A 15277-nucleotide genomic window follows, 5' to 3' on the forward strand; every position below is an offset into this window, starting at 1 on the left:
GTAACGAACAAAGTAAAGTTATCTTTTGAAATGCAAATACAGTTGGAAAGCATATTTTCTCAAAACAAAAAGTATCTCAAGACATACAGTCCAATATAGTATTGAAATTGAACTGTGGAAGCTGTCACAAATGATATGTTGGTCAAACCTGTTGGTCAGTGTTTTTGTAATTGTCATCATAATCATCATTTGTTAATTTTTTTATTTACAAAACGACATATCTTCAAATAATGTAAAATACCTGCAGCTCAAATGATACTATTATATAGTTGCACTTAGTAGCAGCGCAAGACCTAAATTTAATGTGGGTAAGGTACATTTCTCAAGCCCGTCTGAAGGTGCAAGAAAAAGGGTTTATAAAGTAAAAAAACACTTGAAATTGTTCATTTATTGACAAACACTTTCCAAAATTTACTAATGTTCTATTTTGGAACATTAAACAACAAAATAAAAAAACGACTCGAAAGTAATAAAAAACATCATGTCTTGGTCGCCGTATCAAAGTCACTAACACTGCCGATATTTACTCATTGAGACCTTTAAAATGAGTCAAAGTTGATGTTATTGCACATATTCTTAAAAATGTCGAATTTATATTTCGATCAATCAAGTGGATGTTGTGTTAATCAAATAACCATTATTGAATGCATAATTCCTCTTTATAATCTTGGAAATGAGCTGATAACATTTAAACAACTGGAGCGATCTTCATGAAACATATCTGAGAACCAAAACGAAAAAACTAGCTGTCTAATAAAAAAAACCGCAACAAAATCGATCTACAAGTATAGGAGCTACAGTGCCACAGACAGACAAACAGACATAATGATGCACAAGTCAAACTTATAACATACCTTTTTTCGAGTTGGAGGTTCGAAATGGAAAAAAAAAGAATTAAAGAAACAAAAATTGTCTACTTTTGGTTTTACTTAACTTCCTAATTATTGGTTCGTATTTTATCTTTGATGCTATAATCTGCTTCAATGGATAAAATTACCAAAGCTGAAAGTCTTTCTTGACCCATTGTATTTCTTAAATAATTTTTTGTTTTTAATTTTGAAAAGCTCTTTTCAGCGGAGGCAGTATACTTACAGGTAAATTGGGTAAATTTCTTTCAAATCATTCTTTATAATATATTGGAGCAGATATTTCCTGTCTTCAATGGAGTTTGGTGAATTTGGAATATTATTTTGTAATTCTTCATATAACTCGTAAGGGTGGAAGTCACTGCTCTCACCTACTTGCAGGACAGTTTGTAGATCTTGAGAGTTTTTCAGTATTTACTCATTTGGGTGTTTTTTCAACTTTTTTGAGTCTTAGAGAAAACCAAAATTTTTAAAGTGTTGATATAAATCTCGAATGCATATTGCTTATCACAGAATCAATCATGGTATTAAAAAATTTTGTTTCATACCGGTTTTTGGCAGACTGTATATAGGTTGATCGCTGCCTTCAAACATCCATTTATTATTGAAATATTTTGCCAAATCATAACTGCTTTTTTCAATAAACTGACAAGTGTCAGACAAGCACTTTTGGAATCCAGTTTGTCGATATTCTTTGATCTAGTCACAAAATGTACGCCAAATGTTCAAGAGTAATGCTTAAATGGACAGATTGCTATAATTTTCTGATGGTATTGACACGCGTTAATAAAGATGAGAAATTTTTTATTCATTAATTTGATAATGTAATATAGTTTATCAGAAAAACAAATATATTCACGATTTTTTCATTCATATGCTTTTGTACGCCGAACAGTGCAATACTCTTATCTTTAGGTTGAGAATTTTCTAATGTATTAATTATAAAAAAAATCATGGCATGTACTTTTGGATTTCTTAAAACTTATTTTCGGCTTTGAGGCCGTTGGCAGTTGCCTACACCGTCCACGCCTTACGCTTCCTCTGGTTACACTATCAGTTTTGAGCATCGATCGCATACATAACAGAAGATATGTGATACTTTATTCTCCCAAATGAAAGGCTGCCACCATTTTAGCCATTTCATTCATTCAACGCTGTAAAATCATAATAATATAATGATAAGAATACTCGTAATTCGAACAATTCAACAAAGAAATTACTTACTTTCAATCTGAACAGCCGAGAATTCATGACAAATTTTAGCGCCCCCACTGAATAATTATCGTCCTTATTAATAAAACTTTCAAAGAAGTAAGTATTTTTTCAGAAGTTGATCAAAAGACATTGTGTAACCTAAAATGGATCACCTTTTTCCATTTTGCGAATGCTACTGAGTCATATCTGCTTACGGTATCTGTTTTTGCTCGGGAGCACCTTTCGTCTAAATTTTCCGCAACTTAAAAAATCTCCTCACCCAACACTATTTGGATGCACAGTAGACCTAGACACGCTCTCTTAGTAAAATTTCATTTCTTCGTGCTTAGCAAATAATACACAATATAACTTAACTGATAAAATAAGACACTTAATAATTCTAAGGTGGTACGAATTTTGCTGGAATAGCTACATAATTACTTTCATATTTTCAAAGATTTTTTTCTACGACTTTTTTCGTTGCGTTTCTTCAACGAAGTTGACGTCTTAAGGAGATGTCTATTAAAAATGTATTAGTGAAAAGATTTCAGTTGCAAGTAAATGAAAAGAGATTTTTTTTGGTGACGAAAACTTTCAAAAAAGGAAAAAGAAAATCAAATCTTTAAATGTAAATGGTATGAACTTTTTCTATAAAAAATATATTTGTATAAAAATTTTACTTGACTCCTAAGGATTTCATTTAATTCTATACCTAAATACATATTTGAACTTGAAGTTGTCCACTCTTGTCGATTTCAATATCAAAAATAGTGAACGAAATTCAAATCTATTGAATTTTTGGTTCTGAGAATTACATTTAAGAATTTGGATATGAATTCTATTACTTTTCAAGCAAAGTGTTTTCATTGTTTTATTTATAGCTCAGAATATAAAATTCAACTGCCACCTCTTTTTAGTAGTGTTACTGTTAAAGGAACTGAATATTTGCCCTGCTTGCCATTCGATGGAGTTTTTATTTTTATTATTCTACTTTATAATAGTATGCATTTTGTAAAATAACTACAATACAAGAAATATATAGGAGTTCTAGTCATAACATACATTTTGGTCAAATAACTAATACTGAATGCGATGTTTTTATTAGGGGCTTCAGCAGCAATTTGGACCATTCCAGTTGAGGAAAAATAACTTTAAAATGAATTCTACGATTTGGTAAAATAAACATTTAATGAATGAATCTTTGAATATAATGAATTTAAAACTCAATATATTTCAGAAATTTGATTTTGTTTCGTAAGAATAATTTTAGCTAGTTGGGCTTCATTGCCCAAGAAATAATTATGTTTTTCGAGGTCCATTTCTTCGTGATATTTGATCTTCAAATTCATTTCTGGTGCCCTCAAACAGTGGAGTTTGTCATTAAATTTTATGAACATGTTGAAAATGTTACCGACATTTTTGTGATCTTCATCTATAATATTACCAATGTCATTGTCAATTCTCACTAGAGGCATAAAATGTTGATACTTTTTTCTGGCTGAAAAATATTTTGATTTAAATTATAACTAAGAACTACATGATAATACTGTAATATTGAAAAAAGTGGCGTTTCATTTTTCAACTTACCAAAAACATAATCTCTTCCATAAAAAGAAATATATTTATATTCCTCTCTATCAAAGTGTCCATTGTTTTTATTGACCTCAAGATTTGCATTTTGTGAAATCTTTGGATTATACTGACGAAATGGTATAGGACTAAATATTTGGAAATTTGGTATAGTATTCATTCGCACCTAAAACAATACATTAACATTTTTAATATACTTTTCGCAATAAATAAATGTTTATCATATAAGGAGATATTACACAAATTGTTATTCCTTGAGTGAAACCAAAAACAATCTTAATGAAAACAAGCAAATTTTCTGAAAACCTACCCTATTCAGAAAATCAATTGTAATATTGCAATAAACATCCAAAATCAGTGTCAAACTATCAAGGCCAATTTTTTTTAGGGCTAAATCAACAACTGCAAAATTCAGTGCCCGATTTTCTTCAATGAATAAAGGATTTGAAACTTCCGGAAGCCGTATCGATAACCAGGCAATTTTTGTATCATCGTTTTTATATTTACTTGTAGCCTTTGTGGCAAAATTCTTTATATCTGCAAAAACATCGGCAGATCCTCGACTAGCACTATTGTATTGGTATAGCAGGACGAGCATGAGAAATGTTTTTTCCTTTGATTCCATTACAAGTCGGGTGTAACTTGCCAAGAACTCCATTGCTAGTAACAATTCTGATTCTTGAATAGAGAGTACAATATTCACTCTGGTGCCTTCTGTTACATATGGTACTGGAATGAATTCTGTGTTTCCCAGAGGTTTACATATTTCGAATCTAATAAACAATGAAAATAATTAATAACCACAGATTCAGCCATGAAAATAATCTCACAACTCTCACCTTTTTATTACTTCCTTTCCATTATTCAGATCTCTGAAGGCCAAATCTAATGTATAATCCATACCTCTGCTCAAGTCGAAAGTTTTGTAGCCATTTACAAGCTTCTTGTACTGCAGATCTTTAGGGTATGTATTGGTTACTTTTGATTTCACTTCTTCAATAATATTCTATAAAAACAGTAACCACTAAATATTCTAGGTGATTCACAAGTACTAATAAATACATTGTTTTATCAATCATTTTCAGAGTGAATTTACAAATCACACCTCAAGTTTTCTGCAGAGATCCACTGTTTGCTCTCCGATTTGGTTATTCAATAATATAAAATGTTATGGATCAATGGAAACTTTGAGTTATATTCTATGGGTTAAACGAATTTCCCTTGTTACTGTATTGTTCTCTAGTTATGATGGAGAAATTATGATTTTAATGTTGAATTTATTATTATATAAAATTGGAGCCTTATCACACATAATTAATCTAATGAAAATAGTATTTCCATACACTAGAATTATGACAATACTTTTCTCAAAGTTTGGCCTGGTTGCAGAAAGATATAGTGATTCACACCATCTGCTGACCACTATACAGTAATCCACTTTTCATCACAAAAATGAAACGTGACAATTTATGTCAATCATTCAAATCCTTATTGACCTTTCCAATACGTTTCAAACCATCAAAAACGGCAGCTGACGCCCAGTTTTTCCGCTATCCAACGCACCATTTATGACGGGTCAGTCTCCACCAGGGTCCTTAAATCCTCGTCCAGTGCGTACATTAACACTATCATTGCCAAATGTCTAGTTGATTTTTCGGGCTGTTTTGACAGCGCTTTGGTTCAATCTAAATTTGTAAAGAAAAATTGGCTGAATATAGCTTAACGACATCATATACTAATAAGCTGAAAAGAGGGGAAAAATAAAAATTTGGAAAAAAATATACTTCATCAATGTATGCAGTACAAAATTCTCATATAGTAATGAACAAAATTCTCTATTGATAAGTATATACCATGACACAGTAGAATGAATATTTATTTAGATATGGACCCACAAAAGCACATGACACTAAAACCGTCGAATCTTTTCAAACAACCAATAATAAGCATAGCATATTGGGGCTGTACAACGGAGACCTCAGCTGCAGATTATGCAACGAAGGGATAGAAACAGCTCTACACATCTTATGCGAATGTGAGGCACGGAATCACAGGAGGCAGGCAATATATGGACGTACAAAATTACGCCCAGAAGAATATTACAAACATCCAACACGGAACCTGTACAAACTAGTACAGGGAACGAGACTGATGGAATGGGTGTCATGAGAAGATGGGAGAATAAACGCAATAAGCCCAAGAGGCTGCAGTGTTCTCTGGAGACTTGGGACTTGGACAAGTCAGACAGCTCCCAAGGTACAAAAAAAAAAAGCATAGCATATAGAAAATTAAAAGTCGCGTTTTCTTTATCATGCATTTCGATTCATAATAACATTCTCAACAACAAAGCTTGTATCACATGCCTTCTTAAAGTTGAAAACAAGTGATTTATGTGGAAATATTTCTTTCTTCCACTGGTACAAAAATTTTTTTGTTTTGGCGAATAAAGGGCTATAAAGTATCAAGTAAATATTAAAAAACACCACCTTCTTGTTGAACACATATTTGGGACCTTCTCTTGACACTATGTGTTGCTTTTAACACAATTCGACCATCAATTCTAATAATTATAGTTTCAATATCATTTTTCAGTTCATCTACATTATTACGTTTTATTTTGTACACCTCACTTTTCAGAAATCCCCAGAAATGAAAATCTAGAGGTATCATGACTGGTGAACGAGGGGGCCACTTAACAGGAACATTTGTAGCAATATATCTGTTTTCAAAACAGTCTCGCACACTGAAATTATGTGGTGATGCTCCATCCTACTGAAAATAGATCATCTGACGAGCCTCCAGATCCAGATTAACGAAAAACTCTTCCAAAACTCTTGTTATTAAATTAATGTAACGGGGTCCATTCAAAGAACCATGGTAGAAAGATGGATTGCCTCTAAATAGACCACACCAAATATTATTACTAAATCGTCTTTGCAGATTTTGAGGATGAATTAGAAATGGATATACCCCAATAATGAAAATTATTTCTATTATACATCTCACAATTTGAAAAATTAACCTCATCGCTTCATATAATATTTCTATGGAAGTTTGGACAAAATCCCAATCATCTTTCAGGGTCACCAGGTTCCAATGTTTGCACTGGTCTTAACTTATATATAAATCTCTGATGAAATTATTGGGATTTACCTCAAAGTAGGCTAAAACGCCAATTTCTGTATCTTCAGATATTATGAAACGTTTTTTAGTTCTCCTCTTCTCAAAAACTTTTTCATTGTTCCTGAATCAACAATGGAGCACAGCAAAAAAACGCAAGAGCAAAAAGTGCTCTTACGCTATTTTTCTGTGGCGATCGCCTTAGTGTCCGCAAAGTTTATGCTGTGTCCTGTCTCTTGATGATGTTTGGACAGGGCTGAGAATTAGTCTGACTTGCGGACAGCAAGTTGATGTTCGTATACTCTACTTATCACACATCTGTTGATCTGGCCTACATATGTTCTATCACAATCAGAGCATGGAATTTCATATATACTCTGGGAATTATTGACAATTTCCCCCAAAGACGCGGTTAAACCCGAACTCAACGACAGCATACCACTGATCGCAGAAACCTATCCGAATATAATATAATATAATATATATATATATATATACACACACATATATATATATGTGTATATATATATATATATATATATACATATAGTCATATCTGTCACCTTTATATCAATCAATTCAACTTCTGTATGCTCTCTGGTATTCGTGAAATCTTCTGGAAATAATATGTGTGAAATATTGAAATAATACTGCTTCGGTAAATCAAAACGAGTGGCTGGTTTTGAACCTCCTCTTTGTCCTGGAGGCCACGAATCATCAAGTGTTTTGGAATTTTCAGAAATATCTTCATTTAATGCTGCTAATCGTTGCTAAAATAAAACATTACTTTCATATCTTCCTATATTCAGAAAAAATACCTTTAGAAAATAAGCATTCAACATGAAATAATCATCCTTTTGTAAAACAGGATAGATTGTTACAGCTTTGTTGAAGTCATCTCTATGTGTGAGTTCCAAAAGATGTGAACTAAGTTCAAAATGTTTGAGTTTGAAAGAAGGTAAAATTTCTAACTGGACAGCTTCCTGACATGAAAGACCGATACTATGGTAAACACATCTACCAATGTTTTCACTATGATCTTCAGAGACTGCATTCATGATACACCAATCCAAGTGATTTCTCATTGCCTTCAACACAGAGTTGCTCAAGATTATACCTGAATCTGAAATAAACATGTAAAATTATCAAGAAGCATATCAATAATTTTGTTGATATATATATATATATATATATATATATATATATATATATATATATATATATATATATATATATATATATATATATATATATATCAACAAAATTTTTAATCAAAAATCAAAACTCTGCGTTACTTTGCCACGCTTTCGCTTCTAGTGGGAAACTTCTTCAGGGCCTATAATTTATTGAGTTGTGGGTTTTTTTTGCCAATGAATAAAATTATAAATCATATTTACAGTAAAAATGAGTAAAAAACAATTAATTGAACATATAAATCGACGAAGAAAGTTAAACATTAATGGAGTATTTTGGTTTAACAAATATCATACCTTCACATAAATGTTATTTTTCAATGGGCATAATGATTTGATAATCTTTGACTCTAAAGGGAAAGTTGATTGATACAATTTTCATTATTATCAATATGATTTTTGGTGTAGTTCCAGTAAGTTACTGTATATACTGATGAGATTTTCAATGTCAGTTCTCTTATTCATACAATTAGAAGACTTATTAATTTCAACCATTTCAAGAAAAAGGCGTTTGGAAATATTTTTTTCTGTAAGTAAAACTTTGATATTAGAGTAATTTGGTTTATGTCCTGTTTCTATAGAATGTTGCGCTAATGCACATGATTTCTTATTAAGCTTTATATCACTTTTATGTGAAGTTATTTTATCTTTAAGAATTCTAGATGTTGTTCCAACATAATCCAAATTACAATTGTTACAAGGAATGTTATAAATCACATTTGACTTTCTGGTAGCATCCGTTTTATCTTTCAATTTGGTATTCAAATTCTTTATAGTTTTAATATTTTTTTGGCATATTTTGATATTTTGTTCATTATGAAAAAGTTTTATGATATTTGAAGATAAATTTCCAAGATTAGGTATAGATTTATAAGAAAAATTGATAGGTGAACTATTATTATTACATACATTTCTGTTGATTACATCAGAATTTGTATTACTGCCAGTATTGAAAATTATTTTATTGAGAAGTTTTCTGGGATAGGAATTTTCGATCAATATGTCTCTAAGAAGTTTGAGATTTTTTTGCTTGAAGAAAGGGTGTACTAATTTTTCTATTCTCTTTTTCAAACAGAGTATTAAATTGATTTTAACTGATTTCTCCTATTATAGCTCATTACGTAATGGACGATCTTTTCGAAAACATACTTCCTAAACCGAGTTTTGAAATTCCTTTTTTAAAGAAATACGTTGATGATATCATTTGTGCAATACCTTATGACAAATCTCATAAAATTCTTGATGTTGTCAATAGAATAATTTCACGTAAAAGTGATATAAAGCTTAATTAGAAATCATGTGCATTAGCATAACATTCTATAGAAACAGGACATAAACCAAATTACTCTAATATCAAAGTTTTACATACAGAAAAAAATATTTCCAAACGCCTTTTTTTAAATGGTTGAAATTAATAAGTCTTCTAATTGTATGAATAAGAGAACTGACATTGATAATCTCAGCAGTATATACTGTAACTTACTGGAACTACACCAAAAATCATATTGATAATAATGAAAATTGTATCAATCAACTTTCCCTTTAGAGTGAAAGACTAATAAATCATGCCCATTGAAAAATGACATTAATGTGAAGGTATGACATTTGTCAAACCAAAATACTCCATTAATGTTCAACTTTTTTCGTCGATTTATATGTTCAATTAATTGTTTTTTACTCATTTTTACTGTAAGTATGATTTGTAATTTTCTTCATTGGCAAAAAAAACCACAACTCAATAAATTATAGGCCCTGAAGAAGCTTTCCACTAGAAGCGAAAGCTTGGCAAAGTAAAGCAGAGTTTTGATTTTTTATTTTTTGACTGAGAGGCCCTGTTATTCCATTTTACTGTACATTTCTCCAGTTGCTAAGATTGTCAACTTTATATAAAGAGTGATATAAAATTATTGTTCAACTATAACCCAAAATAACCTTGTAAATACATGCAACAGAGTGTGTCCAGAATGTATAGCTTACTTTCTGGTCTTATCCCATGTTTTTTTCTACAGAATCATTTAAAATATAAAAAAATACATTACCAGCGGTATTTGTGGAGAGAAATGGAATAACTAAGCTATCATTTTATTCTCTAAAAATAGTTTCAACAGCTTATCAACTGCTCCCTTTGTGCTATTGCATTTCAACTGTAGAAAGCTAGAGTGATTTAAAAATAAGCTAAATCATTGCATGGAATTGGACAGGGTAACACTTAAAGAGCAAATAATTTGACAAAAATATATGTTAGTCTGTTTTTCAAATGCTTGTTCTTTTTCAAAGTACTATGGTTACACTACAATACAAAAAAATAGAAAATAATCGAATGTGATTTACTTTTTTTGATGTTAATGAAATTTCTATTTGCTATCATTTAACCATATTGCATATAACCTACTGTCTATGAAGTATTTGTAGTGAATGATTTTTTGAATAATAACACTACACAAGCATTTTAATATGGTAACAATCAAGTACACATTTTGAACACCTTCCAATGATTTGAATAATATAACTATACCTAAACTGCAGAAGCTGCTTTCCTTCACTCTAACACCCAAATAAACATCCATGCTTACACTTATTTTTCTTATTACGTCTTTCAGCTTATACCCATTAATAAATGTGTAATCATTGGCAAAAAAGTAATAATCATAATCTTGGCCAAACATATCGCCAATATATTTCATTACTTGAAATGGTCTGTATTTATATCTCGCATCAGTGAAACCTACTACACCAGTCAAGTTGAACTTTGTTTTCAGTTTATATTGGGCAGTAATGAAAAATTTTATTTTATCAACTAAATGGCCAATAGTTTTGTTGATATGCACAGCCTGAGTATTGATTTTCTCCTCGGAGGTGAATATTCCAACTAAAAGCTTTTCTCTCATTTCCAATTCTGTGGAATAATATCTTGGCCTTACTAATTTGGACTTCTTAGAATCACTATTAGTTTTCTTAGTAATATTACTTGCGAATTTATTTACAGAAGAATTTATAATTTCTTGGACAGTATCATTTTTCATTTTTCCCAGATTATTACATGTATTTTCCAAAGGTGTGGAAAGCATTGAAGAGAAATAAAACCCTATTATTATACCCAAAAATAGGTATGCATTATCAAAAATAAATTTTCGGAGTCCTTTGTACATCATATTAAGTATGTAAAAATGAAATTTGTGGCTATTAAATTCAAAATCTTTCGAACAAATCAAATGATAACAAACAACTTCATTTCAATTTAGTTAATTTTAACCTCAACTTTCTTCAATTGTCACTCTCATAAGTCTCATACCACAATAAAGCTCTCAGAGTAACAAAAGACAATAGAGGGGCCTTTTCCATCCTTACATTGAAGGCAGCATAACTTTGTTTGTTTACGGGAAGTAAGTTGGACCCTAAAACAGTGGCGGTTGGTTTAGTTGATAATCGAAGGGATATTATATATTTATGAAATAAATCATTTCAGATAAAAATGTATTCTGTTCAAATAGTTCCTACAGGAAATCTGATTAATTTTTAATGATTATGAAAATAGGGTCAGTTTTTCTACCACCTATTAGATTTTTATTTATGTATGGCTTTATAATAAAGCGGGTTAAAATTAAATTATTTCAAATGAACTAATTCATAACAATGATAAATGTTAATTTCAAAAGTAATGAACTTTGCTTCATAAAATCAGATGAAGAAATTTGTGATTTATTCTCAGATTTGATAAACAAGCGGTACGGTTTGAGAGGTTCGATATGAAGAATTTTCGATTAGAAATCATGATTTCATTCAAAATTGGTATCTAGGAGTCTTTGTGGACCGACATTATGAAAGGGTATATTTTTAATGTTTTTAATGATCATTTTTTTGATCTTATTCTTATAAATGAAGTTTTTGAAACTAGGTTTATATTATTTCATTATTTGACATATCCCAACCAAAAAAAGGTTAAAAAAATGACAACCGTCATTTCGTATTGAATATTGTCTGTATGCAACGCGAGAGCCTCGTGCAGAGAAAATGAAACCAAAACGGAAATCATAGTCTTTGTGTGACGTAAGTTAGTTGTTAAGTGAGCAATAACAGATTTAACACCGGTTGCACAAGAATAATAGTATACAAACTGAACATTGAGCAGGAAACTTTTTAATCTGTTGATCACAGAATGATGACTTATGGCACACATATGAAAAACATATTTTTCATTTTTGAATACAGTTTTTTTCATTTACATTAATAATTTTTCGTAATTATAGAATTCGTCAGCATGAATTATTAAAAAAAAAACATAATGTCGGTCCACAAAGACCCCTAGATACCAATTTTTAAAGAAATCACATAATAATATCATATCTCAATCGTAATTATAAATATTCATGATTTCTAATTGAAAATTCTTTATATCGGACCTCACAAACCGTACCACTTGTTCATCAAATCTGAGAATAAATCACAAATTTCTTCATCTGATTATATGAAGCAAAGTTCATTACTTTTAAAATTAACATTTACCATTGTTATGAATTAGTTCATTTGAAATAATTTAATTTTAGTCAGTAAACCAGGCGCTTTATTATAAAGCCATACATGAATAAAAATCTAGTAGGTGGTAGAAAAACTGGCCTCATTTCCATAATCATTATTAAAAATCAGATTTCCTGTAGAACTATTTAAACAGAATACATTTTCACCTGAGATGATTTATTTTATAAATATATAATATCCCTCCGTTTATCAACTTAACTAACCGCCACTGTTTTATAGTGCAACTTACTTCAAATGTAAACAAACTCTCCGTAACCCTTCATTACCCGCCACCCAAGCCCTCACCAAAAATTGTACAGAAAATGATAGTACGATACCAGCTTCAAAATACATGTATTGTATTGGTATAGGCATGGCAGCTCTATGTCTTATTATAACTCTGAAATAAAGCTTTAGCTTTCTACTGTACTCTGGCGTTTAATCGCATTCGACCGTGTATTCACAAACGATTCGTAGTGACGTCATTAATAATAAAATTCGCCAGAATGGAGTGTTTCAATTTGTGTCTAATGTCAAATTCAATAATAAAAACTAACTTTTCAATTTTCTCTAACCTCAATTAGAATCGGATTTGTGCATCCTTACAACATCTAATATAAAAAAATGGATGTTTGTTGGTTGGTTGGATGGTAAGTGATAAACTTCTACATCGCTCAACCGATCGTGATAAAACTTGATATGTATAAGTAACTTTTCATAGAGAAGGTTTTTAGGCTATCAATTTTTCTGTAACTCGCCACTAGATGGCGCTGTAGAACATTTTTTTGAAAGCACTGTTCTATAACGCTGCGCACGCCTTAGGTCGTTGATTCTGATTCTGTCAAAACATTGGAACAGCAGCGATACAGCAACATAGTACTAGTATTTGATAAAACATTTCAACACTTCATAAAATATAACGATCAAAATAAAGCAGAAACTGACAACTGACGTAACATAACGTAAAATTCGGTTTCATGAATACGTTTCAAATCATAGTTGATGTGACGACATCGTTTCAACGCCAGAATGAATGTATTTGAATCACAGACGAATACGTTTTTTGAATACATGAGCGCCAGAAAACGCCTCATACCACAGTGGAGCTTAAACCTCATACTCTTAATGATGTCAATTAGACAATTAGTCATTGCCAATAAAAAAACATTAGGAGCGCGATCCACTTTTCACTCAACATATTTTCACAAGATATTTCCGTATCATTTTCATTTTCTATGGTGGTCGTTAGATTAGGTCCAAAGTGAGTGAGTCTATTCGACCCTTCACCGCAACTCGCAAGGGTTTATTGTGATTAGTTTGTATCGTGAGTGTTCCTTCAGGTCAGATGGTAAGAGTACAGCTCTGTCGAACTTATTCTTCGAATATTTTTTTTATTAGACGAGATAACTTGATCAACGGATACTCTCTTATCAAAATGGTGATGTAGATTAATTCCCAGGCTTTTCTATGCAACTGAAAAGCATATGCGCGAAATGAAGAATGACGGATATGCAATAGACAGAAAGAAGTATATTGCAATCATATTGGATTCAACTATAAGATTCGAAATCGTTGGTGGCTTGACCAATCTTTGAAACCGACAACTGCAGATTATTTTGAGATTTGAAACGTATTTTTCTTTCTCTATTGATCATGGCCGTTGCTTCTCATTGATGAATTCACACAATGGACAATTACAATACAAAAAAAGCCCCACGGTAGTACATGGCATCCTCGTATCTTCTTTGTGGACCGACGTTATTGGCACGTCCGTCCACTATCACGCTCATCAAGGAACACGTTTTTAGAACGTTTCTCTTTGGTTTTGTTTATTTCTTCGCAATTTGAAAGTAACTATTTCGGTATTTATACGGGGTTTTTGAGATTTAGACAAAAGTAAAAATTTCAAATTGGTTTCTCTGAAAACAAGGATGAAAGAATAAGGTACTTTTCCTTCTCACTTGTGTCATCAAATTAATTAAATTTGCAATAAATGTGGCTTGCTGATGTGTCTTCAGATTGTGAGGTAGATTTATCTAAACACGAATGGAATGTATTGCAGATGACAAAGCAGTGTGTCGATTTTTTAAGTCTTGAGTTGGAAAAAAACTTTAGACATTCTCTAAAATTGGCGTCATACCTGTTCTGAATTTTCACTTCAGGTTTGTTCTGGTTCTAGGACGTCAGGATCATGCGCAGTTGATATAGAGCGTACTGGTTTATTGAGGATAAGTTCGGATTTATGAATCCTCTGTTCTCTGTTTTGGTTTTGACTGCGAAATAATCCTAAACTGTCTTGAACCGTCCCGAATCATTCATAAGGTTTGTTCTGGTTCTAACATCCGAAACTGTTTGGAAACTGCGCAAGACATGGTGCGTACAAACAAAAAATCTCAAACAGTCCGAACTAGTCTCGGACTTTTGTTTAAGCCAGAACCACAGAACACCCTATAGATAGGGTGTTCTGTGCCAGAACGCTTTTGAGGAGACCACTGTGCCATCTATCGTATATATGAAGAGATGAAGACGAGAAAATACTATTGATCATGTCCATTTTGTTATATAGCGTATATATAGTATATATAGTCAGTTTAAATGTTATCTACCCTCAATCATCAATTATTCAAATCAAATAAATAAAAAAACATTCTAGCAAATAGCCCAAACAAATTTCCACATGAATGCGCATGAGCAACGGGAACAGTTCTCAACAGTTCAGCCTCGAGAGCAAGAACGATTCGGGACGGTTCAAAACAGTTTAGGATCATTTCGCAGTCGAAACCAGAACAGAGTCAGTCC

At 31.5% G+C, this 15277-nt stretch overlaps 1 protein-coding gene across 1 annotated transcript; it reads right to left on the bottom strand.

Moving 5' to 3' along the window:
- Window positions 1–3229: 3229 nt before the first annotated feature.
- Window positions 3230–11255, bottom strand: Chpf (Chondroitin polymerizing factor). The gene is made up of 7 exons (XM_074185752.1): window positions 10479–11255; window positions 7589–7893; window positions 7334–7540; window positions 4490–4656; window positions 3961–4423; window positions 3648–3816; window positions 3230–3558 (listed from the first exon to the last, which is right to left on the bottom strand). The coding sequence occupies exons 1-7, from the start codon at window positions 11113–11115 to the stop codon at window positions 3284–3286; spliced, it is 2223 nt and encodes a 740-aa protein (XP_074041853.1). The 5' UTR covers window positions 11116–11255; the 3' UTR covers window positions 3230–3283.
- Between the last annotated feature and the right edge of the window lie 4022 nt (window positions 11256–15277).

Source organism: Leptinotarsa decemlineata, unplaced genomic scaffold (assembly GCF_025532065.1).
Source record: "Leptinotarsa decemlineata unplaced genomic scaffold, Ldec_3_MD MMD2_tig00078346_RagTag_RagTag, whole genome shotgun sequence".
Lineage (NCBI taxonomy): Eukaryota > Metazoa > Arthropoda > Insecta > Coleoptera > Chrysomelidae > Leptinotarsa > Leptinotarsa decemlineata.